Here is a 14,564-nt window from a genome sequence, read left to right on the forward strand (position 1 = left end):
TTTAGAATGAACTTGACCTGTTCATATATTCTATTATTCTATCCTTAGAATGTTCTATGTTGTTGCAATAATTGCAACAACAGGCAGTTCCTGTTGCCCTTAAAAAGCCCATACATGCAGACAGACTGACACAAGTCATCTGCATGCCATGATGACAACAGCGACAGCAGCAGCAGCAGAGTACAGGGGCGGGGAGGGGGCGCAGCCGGACCTCACATTCATTAACGACCACCGACACAACCGGGAAGCCTCCTCCGGTAGCATCACGGCGTTCACCGACACACGACCGGGGAAGATGGTCGCGGTGCACACGTCGCCCAACTCGTCTCCGTCGGCGGAGTGGATCTGCTGTCTGGATAAAAGGTGGGTGAATACACTTCACGAGACACTTCCACGCCGTGCATTCACACACAGCAACGATTGTGTTTTCTCAAACATTTCTCTTTCATTCATCCGCGGCAACGTGATCCATCGCAACCGGCGATCGCTGCGTGTGCACTGTGTGTGAGTGTGCAATAATAGCATGATACGCCTTGTTTTTAGCCTATGATAGGTTACTGTCATTTTAAGTGAATGTATATACCCTTCATGCAGTGATAGTAAAGGCTGCAGTGCATAACAATATAGGATACACCCATAAAAAAAAGATCCTGTTTTTTGTATCTGCACGGTCAAAAAGGCGTTGGTAGCTTCGAGGTTCACCGGGATGTCTCTGCACTGCATGGCTCTGATAAATGCCTAATGAGACGCACATGGTTTATGTCTGTCTGCAGAACTCAAATTGCCATACATTTTTAAAATACTACTATGGCGTGGATGTTATAGTAATGTTCTCATAATAAATGAGAGGCAGGTCAGTGCATTGGTTTCTCTCTCCCCCCCTTCCATTTTTTTGCCACAGTGCTGCATGTGAGACTGTATTTGTCTGATCTGACTGAACAGGTTAGAACAACTGGACAGCCAATTACAGAATATGTAGCCTATTAACAACTTCACAATCCAGAAGCTGCAAAAAAAAACCTTTTAGTCCATACTGTATTTGCCCCAAAAGTCCCATGCTGCGTGCATACTGTGCCAGAAAAACATAGCAGGCCTTAGTAGGGGGGAGAGGTCTTGAATAAAAATAGACAATGAAAGGGCAGGTATACACTAATTGCTGTATAGATGATGCACCTCACACCTAAAACAAGCAACAATTCATTAGACATGCGCCCCGCAGCTCACACCCACACAGTGTACACACCTCACTATGACACATCCCCACGTTACTATTGGCAACCTGAAACTACCATCTTGTCTTCCCATCCTCACCTGTAAGACTGGATGCATCGTCTAAATACAATGTGCTGCTGTATTTTGTCACTAGTGGAAGTAAAGTGTATAGGGCTGCAACTAGCGATTATTTTCATATTAAATTGAATATCTTTTTTTTTTTTTTTAAATGTGCCAATTAAGTTTCTGTTGATTGAGTAATCGATTAGTTGACTTATTGTTTCAGCGTTAGTGGAGTGTAATTTGATGTTGAGAATTGGGTAAAACATGACAAAGTCATTGTGAGAGGGGTGTGACTCTTACTGTGCTGTAATGTTTACAATCGATCAAACTAAACCGCAGCTACCGTACTGTATATCTTAAACTAGAGCTGGGCAATATATCTATATTATATCAATATATATATATATCGATATTGTGACATGAGAGTAGATATCTTCTTAGATTTTGGATATTGTGATATGGCTTAAGTGTTGTCTTTTCCTGGTTTTAAAGGCTGCATTACAGTAAAGTGATGTCATTTTCTTACCAGACTGTTCTATCATTTGTCTTTACCCACTTAGTCATTATGTCCACATTACTGTTGATTATTTGTCACAAATCTCATTGTGTAAATATTTAATGAAAGCACCAATTGTCAATACTACAATATTGTCGCAATATCGATATTGAGGTGTTTGGTCAAGAATATTGTGATGTTTGATTTTTTCCATATTGCCCAGCCCTACCTTAAACCCAATGCAGCAGATATGCAGCGGTAGGCAGTGTCAGTAAGGGCAGCCAGGGTCGTAAGTTAGACTGGACAGGATCTTATTGTAGAGCACTCAGTGCTCCCCAGCTATGCACCTCCTCATTCAATCAATATCCATCAGTGTGGGTGTATGTGTGAGTGTGTGTGTGTTTGGGAGCTTTCATCTATGGTAACTGTTGATGTTAAGGGTAAGAGGCGAGGAGAGGGGGACGCTAAAAGAAAGACAGAGGTTGAGCTACGACTGTCTTTAATATATCTGTCCAAAGACATTTATTGCCGATGAGTGTGAAGTATGTGAGATGAAATCAGATTTGTTTTGGACCAGGCAGGTTATAGACGGTATAGTCAAAACACACACACACACACACACACACACACACACACACACACACACACACACTGTAAACTGAGCTGTGCTTACGCTGATTTAATATTCAGTGTTTCTAACAGGATCTCAGGTTTTTAGCAGTGACGCAGATAGGAGTTGAAAGGTTGGGATAAAGTTGCCCGAGCAACAGGCCCAAGCCCATTTGCCCTTTTTCTGGAGAGACAGTTTTTTATGCTGTTGTGTTTGCATAAATATGAGTAGCCCATAATTGCTCTAGAATAATCACCATATCATCCAAACTTGTATCACTGTTTGATAGGCATGCTTCCGCTGGACACACAGATGGGGCGGCCCAAAGTCAAAAAAAAAAGTGATGTCCTATGTCCCTGTCATGTGACTCTGTGCACATGTCATGTGGCTCTGGCACAATATTTGCATAATTTGGTTGTTTTTTAAAGAACTTATTCAGATGTGTGAACACTTGACAGAGCTTCTTTTTATCACAAATGTTTTTCCCCTGCACATTTAGGTTAGAGCAACAGCCTCTCAAAATGTCTGTGCACATCCCTGAGCTGTGTACATACAATAAGGGTATCTCTGCTACAGTAACGTGTTAATCTGCCAGCTTAGGAAACCTTGTTTGTGTTGAGACTGTCTTACATTTTGGTTGGCTGCCACAAATTAACCTCTTATCTATTTGTCTGGAAACAGTGATTTTTTTCCCCCCCAGATGGATCTGCAGAACCTTCTGGTATTTCTTGGTTTTCTCTTCAGAGTGGGGGGGGGGAGTCAGGGAAAGAGAGATAAGAGGGATGGAGGGAGAGTGGGATAAGGTGAACAGATCTCAGGTCACATCCGTCTCCCACCAACAGTGGAGGAAGATTCCTCTGGACAGACGAGGAGCGAGCAAGCACAGGACAATGACAAAGAGAACAGGCGAGCGGACAAGGATTCAACCAGGGGATTTTAACTGACGGATCTTAACAGTTTCGAGTGGACAGATAGGTGAAGGGTGAGGCTGCAGGGTTGCCCACTCAACCCTGCAGAGTTAACCTCCCTGTCTCTCTCAATTGCAGTGTGTGGGAGTCCACCTGTCTAAACCATTAACTAAGCCTACACTGGGATATGACTCGCACAGAGGGCCAATACGCAGGCAGAAGGAGGATGGTGGGAGGATGAGTCAGAGACAAAAAAGGGATAAAAAGACAGAGAGAAAGCATAAACCCATCTGTAAGGCCGGCTACACACTGGCTGCGTCGCGCGAGCGTGTCAGCTGCGTGGCGTGTCCGTTTATATTTTCGGCTCCCATGTTAACAGGTTAGAGCTTACACACTGCCTGCGTGCCTACTACAAATAGAACCGACGCCTATTTTTCACGCGACACTCAAGCGTGTTGGAAGCGTTTCAAGGGAAAATAGAATAGGAAAAGATGTTTATATGTCGTTTAGACACGAATACATATTAATAAATGACATGTTGATGTTTGAAAGTCTCTAGGTTTTGATATAAATGCAGATATAAATGTAATAAAAAAAAAAAATAGATTTTCTAATATTGTATTGTCAATACAGAACGAAATATTCTGTAGCCTATTTTGCCATCGATACTGCTGACGTTGTCTTTGCTGTAATCATATCAGTATATATTTATGTTTAACATGGTATTTCATTTTATCAATGGGAAACATACATGTGTCCAGACAAGGCTAGCAGCAGCGCCACGTCAGACACATTTCTGGTGTGAAAAGTCCACGCGGCCGCCACGCAGCTGACACGCAACAGAAACGCCACGCAGGCAGTGTGTAACCGGCCTAATGGCCCTGAGCTTGTGGCAGATGTGGGACTGGAAGATGTGTTGTGCAGTCAGCCCTTTAGGCTAAGTCTGTTTATCTGGGAGTACTGGCTACGGAGGACAATCTACTACTGCTCGGGGACACAAATATATGTGTGTTTACCTCTGTGTGTACATGAGCGTGTGGGTCAAAGGGGAGTCATCGTTGCTTGCAAAGCAGAAATAAAGGGATAATAATGGGAGGATGGTGAGTGCGGGTGTGTTAGTGGTGGGACTTAATGGATAAAGGCAAACGTGGAAGTGCCAGTAATGGAGAGGAGAAAATGGGTAGCTTAAAGCAGAAAGAGGGTCATTTGTTCTTTTCCATGTTGCTTATCATGTTCCTGAGAGGAACGTGCAGGTCTTGAGAGAGGAGAAAAGTGGATGGAGATTAGAGAAATGTTTAGTGGAGGCAGACAAAGAAAAGAGAGCTGGGAGCAAGGGAAGAGGAAGGAGCTGAAGGAGGAGAGAGGGAAGACAGCCTCTCGTCTGTGAAGGAAGAAGCCCACAGTGCATTAGCTATTCTGTATGAACGCACACGTGCAGGATGAGTCACTAGCAAAGGAAAATAAGTAAATGAAAGGTGCTAATTGCAGTGTGTGTTACTCTGAGACATTTTGGCTCTGTAGTTTTCTTCCACCGCATCTCAGAACAGAATCTTTAAGCTCTCGGATCAAACTTCTGTGGGTTCTTGTGTCTGTGCGCTGTGCTTCGCTGTCTTTGTGTTTTTGTGTGTGTGTGTGTGTGTGTGTGTGTGTGTGCGCGCGCGCTCAGATTTAAGCGTATCAGAAATAGTAGCAGTACAAATGAGATCTTACATCAACACCCTGTGGGGGGTCTGAGCCGAGAGAATTAACGCCTGCAGCTCTCCACTGTTATCGCTAAGACACAATGCCGAACAATGAAGCCACACACACACACGCACATATATAACATTTTTTTCATGTTTTAGTCCAATAACCTCTAATTACAAATATTTAACATTACTGTTAACTGTTTTCCAAAGAATACTGTAGGGTTTTGATTGATTTCTTACCCTCCATGCTGAAAGGGACTCTCTTGAGATAGATAATCCATCACAGTCATCGTGTGGTTAATTCATTTTGTTTAAAATAGTTTGGCAGTTAATAGGCCAGAACATAAAAACCCACTGAAATGGTTCTTTAACACCTAATGTTAGATCTAATGATAGTTCTTCTCTGCACAGGCCCTCGGAGCGCTCGGGAGAGGATGTGGACATTATTCTGACCAGATTGAGGGAGGTCAAAGCCTTCCACAGGTTCCCACCTCCGCTCTTACTGCAGATCTGTGCATGTGCCTTCTATGAATGCCTGGAGAAAGGCATCACGTGTATGTACACACACACACACACACACACACACACACACACACACACACACACACACACACACACCCCCCTCTAACCTATCAATGCATTTGGATTAGAGATGGTCCGATACCATTTTTTGCTTCCCGATACCGATTCCGATACCTGAACTTGCGTAACGATCCGATACCAGTGTGTCATATATTTTATTATTTTAACAACTGTATACTACTATCCCTGTATGGATGTGATATTATTTCTATCTTTGTTGTCGGTCTGGCTCAGGTTAAACTCTTTGTGAAACATGAATGCCACAGAACGTTCTTTTATTCTGCAGTTTGACAGTCAGTTATAACAGAAAAAGAACATAAATAAACTACTTTAGCGTATTTTTTCTTTAGGGCTTTATTACGTGGAATCGGATCGGTGTATAAACTCCAGTACTTCCCGATACCGATACCAGCGTTTTAGGCAGTATCGGAGCCGATACCGATACTGGTATTGGTATCGGAACATCTCTAATTTGGATTATAAAACTATTTGTGTAGGACAATAGTTGCTTTTGATGCTGTCATGCTCAGATTAGCTCTCTATAGCAAAGCATCATTATACAGTACTGTATACAATATATGTTCTTATTATATGACAGTCGTGCTGCAGAAGATCCCTTTCCTGTTTCTTTAAAATGTGATGCATTCTAATTGCAAAGTACTGTTATCATTGTAACTCATGTGTACACACCACTCCACACAAATCACGCAGTCCCTTTTTTCTATTTTTTAAAGATTATTTTTTGGTCATTTTAGGCCTTTATATTTATAGGACAGCTGAAGGCATGAAAGGGGAGAGAGAGGGGGAATGACATGCAGCAAAGTGCCGCAGGTCGTTTTTTTTAGTATATGGCTGAGAAGCCTCTGTATGGCTGCAACTTATGATTACAGCATTAACGCTTAATCTGTCAATTACTTTTTAGCTTTATTGTTTTATCTATTTTAAATAGTTTTTGTTGTCCAGTGGATGTCTGGTATTTTTGCTTAATAAATGACTTACAGAGATTGTTCAATTTATCAATAAATAAACCAGCTATAAACCAGTTGTTTCAGCGCTAAACCTTTGCAACTATTGTTGTTTTTGTTTAAACTTACAGTGGTCATTTCCTCTTTAGTTGAGCATATATAATAAAAAAAATGTCTACCACTTGGGAAAAAGTGACTATCAACATAATATATAAAGCATTATTTAAATTCTTCTTAATATACTGGACTATCCTGCATACTGATATTTAGGATTTTGTTGTTGTTGGGGGGAGCATTTCTGCGTTTATTAGATAGGACAGCTGAGATATGAAAGGGGAGAGAGAGGGGGGGAAGACATGCAGGAAAACCGTCACAGGTCGGACCCGAACCCCAGACCCTCTGCACCGAGGAACAAACCTCTGCACATGTATGTGCGCCCGCTCCACCAACTGAGCAAACCGGCCACATATTTAGGACCTTTTGGATTTGAATCACACTAGTCTCGCTTTGCCAGACCTTCCTCCACAGCGCTGCGGAGGAGGGTCTGGCTAGTCCACACAGCATTCTGGGATGGGAGAAAAACGTGCTCTGGTTTATTGGCATTTCTTTAAACCAATCACAATCGTCTTGGGCGGTGCTAAGCGCCGGACGGAGCCACGGTGCCTCTGCAAAATATCCTCGGGAAGGAACTTGTTTTGGTGGAACGTGTGTACGTTCAAAAGTAGTTTTAGTCGTGTAACAGAAAACTCAGATTGGACAGATAGTCTAGCTAGCTGTCTGGATTTACGCTGCAGAGATCTGAGGAGCAGTTAACCATAGTCCTCAGAAATCCACCGGAGGTTAAAATGCCAACACAAAGAAAGGCCCGGAGACATCCGTTGGCACCGGAGCAATCCCGGAAGTGGAATGTCAAGGATATAGACTAGTATCACAGTAACACAAGGACGTTTTGAAAAAGATTTTTCCATTTTTGGAAAAGAAACTTTGTGTGTTAAGATTGCTGCGTGTCATCCCCCATCTCTCTCCCCCTTTCATGTCTATCCATTGTCACTGTACAATAAAGGGAAAAGCCCCAAAAAAAAATTATCTTAAAAAAAAAGAGCAAACCAATATATAAGTCTGAGTAAACCGTTTTTTCCTCAGCACCCTATAGTGTTTCGTGTATTTTTCTGTCCACAGTGTTTCGACAGGGAGACATAGGCACCAGCTGGTATGCAGTCCTGTCTGGTTCTCTGGATGTCAAAGTGTCAGAAACTGCCAACCACCAGGTAAGAGAGTTTAAGTCCGATTGGAGCTTCATACATAACCACTTGCTTAGTTTCACTTGTGCTGCTGTGCGTCTGTTCTGTGTTGCCTGTAAATCATGTGAATCACAAATGAATGAATGAATGAATAATGAATTGAATCTTAAATCATGGAAACTACGGGGTGCATTCGGTAATGTCCTTTCTATTTTTATGAAGATGCGTTATTTTTCATGGCTGCCATTTTCCTCTTGTATTATTTTTTACGCTGCATGTCATCCCCTTTATGACAGACTGTGGAAATAGGGTCATGAGAGAGAGAGAGAGAGAGACCAGTTTAAAGACGGAGATAAGAAGCCCCTCTATTGTGAAACGTCCTTTTCATGTACAGTATGTAGCTCTAAAGTGCCATTGGTGGCCCAGTTTCTGTGGCTATATTTGAAATGTCAGTTTGGACAGCTGAAAAGGTTTCTATAGCATGCAGAATACTAGTCTAAACCAGTGGTGTGTGTGTGTGTGTGTGTGTGTGTGCACCTAGCCTGTCCAATTATATACAGCACCCAGAGATATTTTCCTTCTTTTACCAATCCCTCATATTTGAATCTATTTGCATAATTTACCATATATTAATCTGTCTGCTCTTCATGTTTGTCTGTTTTTATAAAGCGAACCGTTTGATATATCTCTTAGCTACTGCTGTGTTGTGTTTACCTTTAGTGTGACGATTAGTCAGAAAATGAATCAACAACTTTGATAACCGATTCATTGTTTTCGTCATCTTTCGTCTTAACATGTTAGTAAATTTAATATTTGTGGGTTTTGGACTGTTAGTCGGACATCACCCTGGGCTGTCCGACAATAAATCATAAATGTAATGCAGTTCAATTGATTATGAAAAGAATGGCTTGTCGCAGCCCCAGCAGTATCACAGCAGTATATTTGACCTTTACTCCTGCGTGGAAGGACTCATTTGAGCTTATTTGAGCACGTTATTGATTCCCACACATTAAGTACTCTAACAAGCAGTATTTGAAACAAATCTGTTGTGTTTGCGTGCAGGATGCAGTCACTATCTGCACACTGGGGATCGGGACAGCGTTCGGGGAGTCCATCCTGGACAACACACCACGCCACGCTACCATTGTCAGCAGAGAGACCAGCGAGCTGCTCCGTATCGAGCAGAGGGAATTCAAGAGCCTCTGGGAGGTGAGACACAAACTGTATGAGCTGGAACGGCATGATTCTGCATGAACTCTGTCTGAGTAGCGTGCCTAAAGCACTCCATCTTTGAAAATGTTTCCCTATTGAGACTGCAATTTCCAGACAACCTTCCACTGTAATTGTGCTTTTAACCACAAGAGGGCTGTCCACCATAACAGTGCGTTCTGCTCCACCTATTAGACATGCACCTCAGGAGAGAGAGAGAGAGAGAGAGAGAGAGAGAGAGAGAGAGAGAGAGAGAGAGAGAGCGAGAGAGAGAGAGAGAGAGAGAGAGAGAGAGAGAGAGATCTGTTGTTTTCAGAGCTTGCTGTGGCTTAGTGCATTATTAACAGGACAAAGGGATGAGGCACCAAATGCAATTTACAGTGTGTGTTATATGTTTAGTGCAGGCACTGGCAGTGTGGTGGGAATCTAAAGTGATAAATGCAGGGATCCCTTGTGTCAACACATTCTGATTGTGTTACAATAGTAAAGAAGAGGTTAGAAAGACACCTCAAAATGGACTATTTTGATAAAGAATGAGAATAAAACATAAATATCTGTGGATTTTTATTACAACAAACGAATAACAGTAATCTGTATTCATGAATATATGACATATAGAGATTGGCGATAGCATTGGGATTAACTTGCAGCAATATGCATCAAAAATGCAAAAGCAATGCAGACAGATGCTGCAGCAATCACCTCTCCTTTTTGGGCTTAATCATGAAAAGATCATACACTGGGAGTATTGATATTCCTGGCTAATATTGGTATGCTGCAGATCACTAAAACACATCTCACCTAGGAGGGGAATTATGACTTTGATGACCAGAACATAAAAAGTCACCGTCTGCAGATATATCCGATATTGCAAACAGAGACTGTATGATACAATTTGGAAGAATCGGCACTCAGCATCAGTAACATGGCTCTGACCTGGACGCTGGTGTCTTCTTTGAGAGTTGGCGTTGTAGTAGTTGCCTCTTCGTGGGCCTCCTTGTCAAGGTTACCCTCTCCATTCACAGTCGAGTTTACTGTAGCTTCACAGTCGGCACCCAAAGACTACACGTGGCTGCCCTGTGGTCTTTTATTTTGTGATGTCAAATCCAAATTAGTGAGATTCTAAATTTAATTTAGTTTTTCTCTCTAGTTCTTTTTTTTTTATACACACATTAGGGTCATACTGTACTTACAATTGTCAGGGCATTTTATTTCTAATTGTAGGAGCGTTTTTAGCTCAGAGGCCAGGCTCAAATTACAGAAAGATTTTGAGTGTCCAGTCCCTCCAGAAAAACACAATTATGCAATTGCATAATTCAATGCATAATCAGTCAAAGTCCGCATAATTATTGCGGGGGGGCGCACTTTCGCCGCATAAATTGCCAATTTCCGCGCAAAATATGCAGGGCTTGCATGATTTCATAATCCCTGCATTTTCGTATCTTAGCAGAAAGTTGAAAAATGTTGCGTTTACTTCACACAAGAGCAGCCATTTTCCCCTGTTGCCATGGGAACGTTATGAAGTGACGTAATTACGCGACGTGAACATCATTGAAAAGCTGCAAACCCCGCGATGAAGTCACGATGAAACCAAAGTTTTTGCAAGTTCCCGCAATTTCATCGCATAAAATTGCATAAATATCCCGCATATTCCATCGCAGGGTTAGGGTTAGGAAACGAAAAAAGAAAACGTGCCGCATAATCAAGGATTTTTGCCCGCAACAATCACAAAAAAACTTTTTATTTAAATAAATGTCTGTTAAGTCACTATTGCCGAATGAGGTAATACAATGGTGATTGAGCCTATGATTTAAGCCCTTTCATTTGCAGTATTACCAACTAGGTGTTTGTGGCAACTTTCCGGGGGAAAATCACAAGCGGCGCACAGTTAGTGATGCGTTTTGCATCACCCCGCAGTGGTTGGTCCACCAGAGAGGGTAGGCAAGCACACTCACTCTTCAACAGCGGCGTACTGTTTTTTTTCCGGTCTCTGCTAGGTTACTATGGCCAAACAAGAGTCCTGACTGCAGACTATATTGGCAGTCACTGCTACAGACAAATAAACTTGACAAACAGTTGAAAGGGAAGGTGTGATCCAAAAAAACCCACCTGCAAAAACTGCAGCACCTCTTTACCAAAGGTGCCGCCAAAAAGGAACAAAACAGAGCTCTTTGAGATTGTAACTTTATGCACACTATTGACTAGAAATGCTGCCGGTTGGACTTACAACACAGATTTTACACATCAGAGTCTGCTGACTACATTCAGGAAAAGTTGCATAAAGCCTTTTGTGGCTCCAGAGGAAGCTGTGTGAAGTTTGATAAATGTCCGTAAGTGATGTCAGTTGAGTCGGCGTCCGTCAGGACTACAAATTTGAGAATGAAAATAGTCTGATAGTGTGGAGTTGACCAGACCTCTGAAACCCGCTCCTCATCTCTGCTTCAAGGCTAGCGGCCCAAGGCTACATTAGCCACTACTGGCAAAACGCACTGGAATCTTCGACTGAACTGTCGGTGGTCGAGTTGCATTGTGGGTAATGTAGGCGCCAGGTTTTGGCAAGGAGGAAGAATGCATGGAATAAAAAAAGGTGATATCTGGTTGTGCTGCATCAGTTTTGATCTTTTTACTGTCCATCGTGAGTCTGACAATGTTACAGGAGTGCAATGTTAAATCAATGGAGTACTCTTTTTAAGTGTAGGCTTTTGTTTCCACTAGCTACAGTAATGTGGAACAGAGTTTCCCCTCAGTGATGAAGAGAAGGGGTAAGACATGCAGGAAATCGTCACGGGTCGGACTCAAACCCTGGACCTCTGCGTCGAGGCATAAACCTCTAAGTATACTGTATGTGTGCCTGCTCTACCCACTGAGCCAACCCGGCCACAGTATATAATACTTTAACTACAGCTCCGATGAGTCACTGTGGACAGATATCCACACAGACTTTCAGTGTTTTAAATATTGATTGAATCATGCTGTTTTGGTCTGGGTTTCTAGTAGCTGACTTTGTCCATGTGTTATACACGGGTAAACATTTATAGAAGCTCATTGTTAAGTGATAGTGTCCTAAGATGTGAAAGACATAACGGCATAAAAAAAAAAAAAAAATGTAGGCAGGGGCGCCAGGGCAGCTCACCTGGTAGAGCGCGCACCCATATACAGAGGCTTAGTCGTCGACGCAGTTGCCGGGGGTTCGGTTTCCGACCTGCGGCCCTTTGCTGCGTGTCATTCCCCCTCTCCCTCCCCTTTCATGTCTAAGCTCTCCTGTCACAAATAAAGGCCTAAAATGCCCAAAAAAAGAATCTTAAATTGTTTTTCCTGTTGACAATTTCTCTAAAAATAGATGCTATTTTGATTCAATGTTGTGCTCTCGGTGTCATTATAAAACAGATTTATCTATTCATTGTTGCGATTTTATGAAAAAATAATGACCCCCTTCACTGTTACTGTTATTACTAGATAAATAGAAATTGGGTTTAATAAAACGTGATATCTCCATTTAATGGCACAGGAGGATATAAAAGTGAGATAAGACAACAATTGGTCATTAAAGCGTGTGTGCCGTCTTATTATTGGGCTTGTAGTGCGTTTGTCAACTAAGTGCACTTAGTCTCCCTATCTGTTGACTATTTTAGGACAGTAGCCATAAAGCATAAAACATACCCCGAGGTTGTCCTCTTTTGAATCTTATTCAGCTCATAGTAAGTGTGTGTGTGTGTGTGTGTCTGATGATTAATGCAGTCATGTGTTTGATAAAAGGATGAAAGGAAAAAAAAAGCGCTGCTCCATAATTCTAACACTGAGTGAAAGTGGGATGAATAAATAAACAGTTGAACAGTAAATGTTGAACAGCGTGTTGTTTCTGGCCCATATGTGTAAACATACAGCATATCAAACAGTGGATTGGTTGGCCTGGCCTGTACTGTGGCAGGCTGGTATTGCAAGTCTTTCTCTCTTTCTTTCCCTTTCACCTGCTCTGCACTTCTCCTGCCCACTTCCTCTCTCCTCTGTTGGCCATGTTGTGTCTCTTGCCAGCCTCCTTCCTATCCTCCCTCCCTCCCTCTCCATCCCCACCCTCACTATTCCTTTCTTTCCCTCTTCTGCTTCCTTTCTATGTCTCTCTCCCTCCCTCTTTTCTCCTCCTCCACTAGAGTAGCCCAGTCGTACAGAGACTCAGATCACCGTGGTAACCTGTGAGAGAGAAGTGGTTTGGTTCTTGGCTGGATCACAGCGAGAGAGGGAGAGTGAGAGACTGAGAAAGACACTGGGGCGACTGTGTGTGTGTATGTGTGAGAGAGACAGACAGAGAGAGAGGGAGGGAGGGAGGAAGAGAGCAGCTTGTTTTGAGCAGGATGCTATCCAGTGGCTTGTGTGTGAGTTGTAAAGGAGCAGAGGGCAGCTCTCTGGGGTTTCAATCCCTCCAGCATTAGGCGTCTGAGTGTGTTGCATCAGGTGAGTGTGTCACCTCGACTGTACCTCTGTGTAGTCTGTGGTGTGCATGGGGGCTGGATAGTATTGTCATGTTTTCTTGTATTTATTTTAGTTTTCACAAAAGGAAGTTTTTTAGCAATTTTTGTCCTTGTTAGTCTGTGTGCAAGGAAAACATCGACAGGGATGTGGGTGTATCTTTAGGTCAAACAGATGCGCGCTCTCTCTCTCTCTCTCTCTCTCTCTCTCTCTCTCTCTCTGTATGCATAAAGACTAATGGCACATTCAGGATCAAAATGACCTGCTATGTGAGTTTCAGTGTTTCCGCTCTAGAAATGAAGAAACAGTTTATTGTTCTTAACCGCTGTAAGAGCAGCATCTGTACACATTTAGCAGCGTTGGATGCTCTCTTACCCTGGTTTGAATGCTGCTGTTGTGTGTGTGTGTGTGTGTGTTATGTAATGTTAGTTGTACTGCATGTAAATGATCTTGGTTGTACAAAGGGCTTTGTTTTGAGGAGCATTTGCACTTGTGTGTTTAAAATTAACACTGTGTGTGTGTGTGTGTGTGTGTGTGTGTGTGTGTGTGAGAGAGACAGAAACAAATTAATAGGTTTTGATGTTTAACAGATGATGATAAATGTTGACACAGATTGACACAGATTCTGATATGTGTGTGTGTATTTTATCTTGTAGAAGTATCGTCAGAGCTTGGCTGGACTGTTGGCCCCTCCTTATGGAGCTATGGAGAGTGGATCCAACAATGACAGTGAGTATATATATACACACACACACACACACACACACACACACACACACACACACACACACACACACACTAGTGAAATGAAAGAAACTGTGTGTGTATAGTTCAACATAAAACAATACAAATAGTAACATAAAATTGTGAAACAGAGGTCAGATAATGAATAGGTTGTATTCATAATTGAGTATAATGTGGTAAACTAAGTGTTATAACTCATAAAGGCACTTTATTTTTGTCTTTTTCTTTTATAGAGTAAATACTTTGTTGAAGATCTTTCATTCAAGTATTCCTGCTTCCTTCTATAGATGTTATACTCATTTCCCACCTACTGTTTATCAAAACATCGTGTGCAGTAGAACACGCCTCCCTGCATGATTTAGCATCAAAGCCACACAATGAA

The 14,564-nt window shown here is 42.3% G+C and overlaps 1 protein-coding gene across 4 annotated transcripts in view; it reads left to right on the forward strand.

The window, feature by feature from the left end:
* Window positions 1-295: 295 nt before the first annotated feature.
* LOC144526298 (rap guanine nucleotide exchange factor 4-like) overlaps window positions 296-14,564 on the forward strand; it is a 30,429-nt gene continuing 16,160 nt past the window's right edge. For all 4 annotated transcript variants that reach the window (XM_078263674.1, XM_078263675.1, XM_078263677.1 and 1 more), the window contains exons 1-5: window positions 296-363; window positions 5,389-5,531; window positions 7,704-7,792; window positions 8,828-8,974; window positions 14,095-14,167. In XM_078263674.1, coding sequence (XP_078119800.1) covers window positions 296-363; window positions 5,389-5,531; window positions 7,704-7,792; window positions 8,828-8,974; window positions 14,095-14,167 — 520 coding nt within the window. The remainder of the gene's footprint in view (window positions 364-5,388; window positions 5,532-7,703; window positions 7,793-8,827; window positions 8,975-14,094; window positions 14,168-14,564) is intronic.

This window comes from Sander vitreus, chromosome 12 (assembly GCF_031162955.1).
Source record: "Sander vitreus isolate 19-12246 chromosome 12, sanVit1, whole genome shotgun sequence".
Taxonomy (NCBI): domain Eukaryota; kingdom Metazoa; phylum Chordata; class Actinopteri; order Perciformes; family Percidae; genus Sander; species Sander vitreus.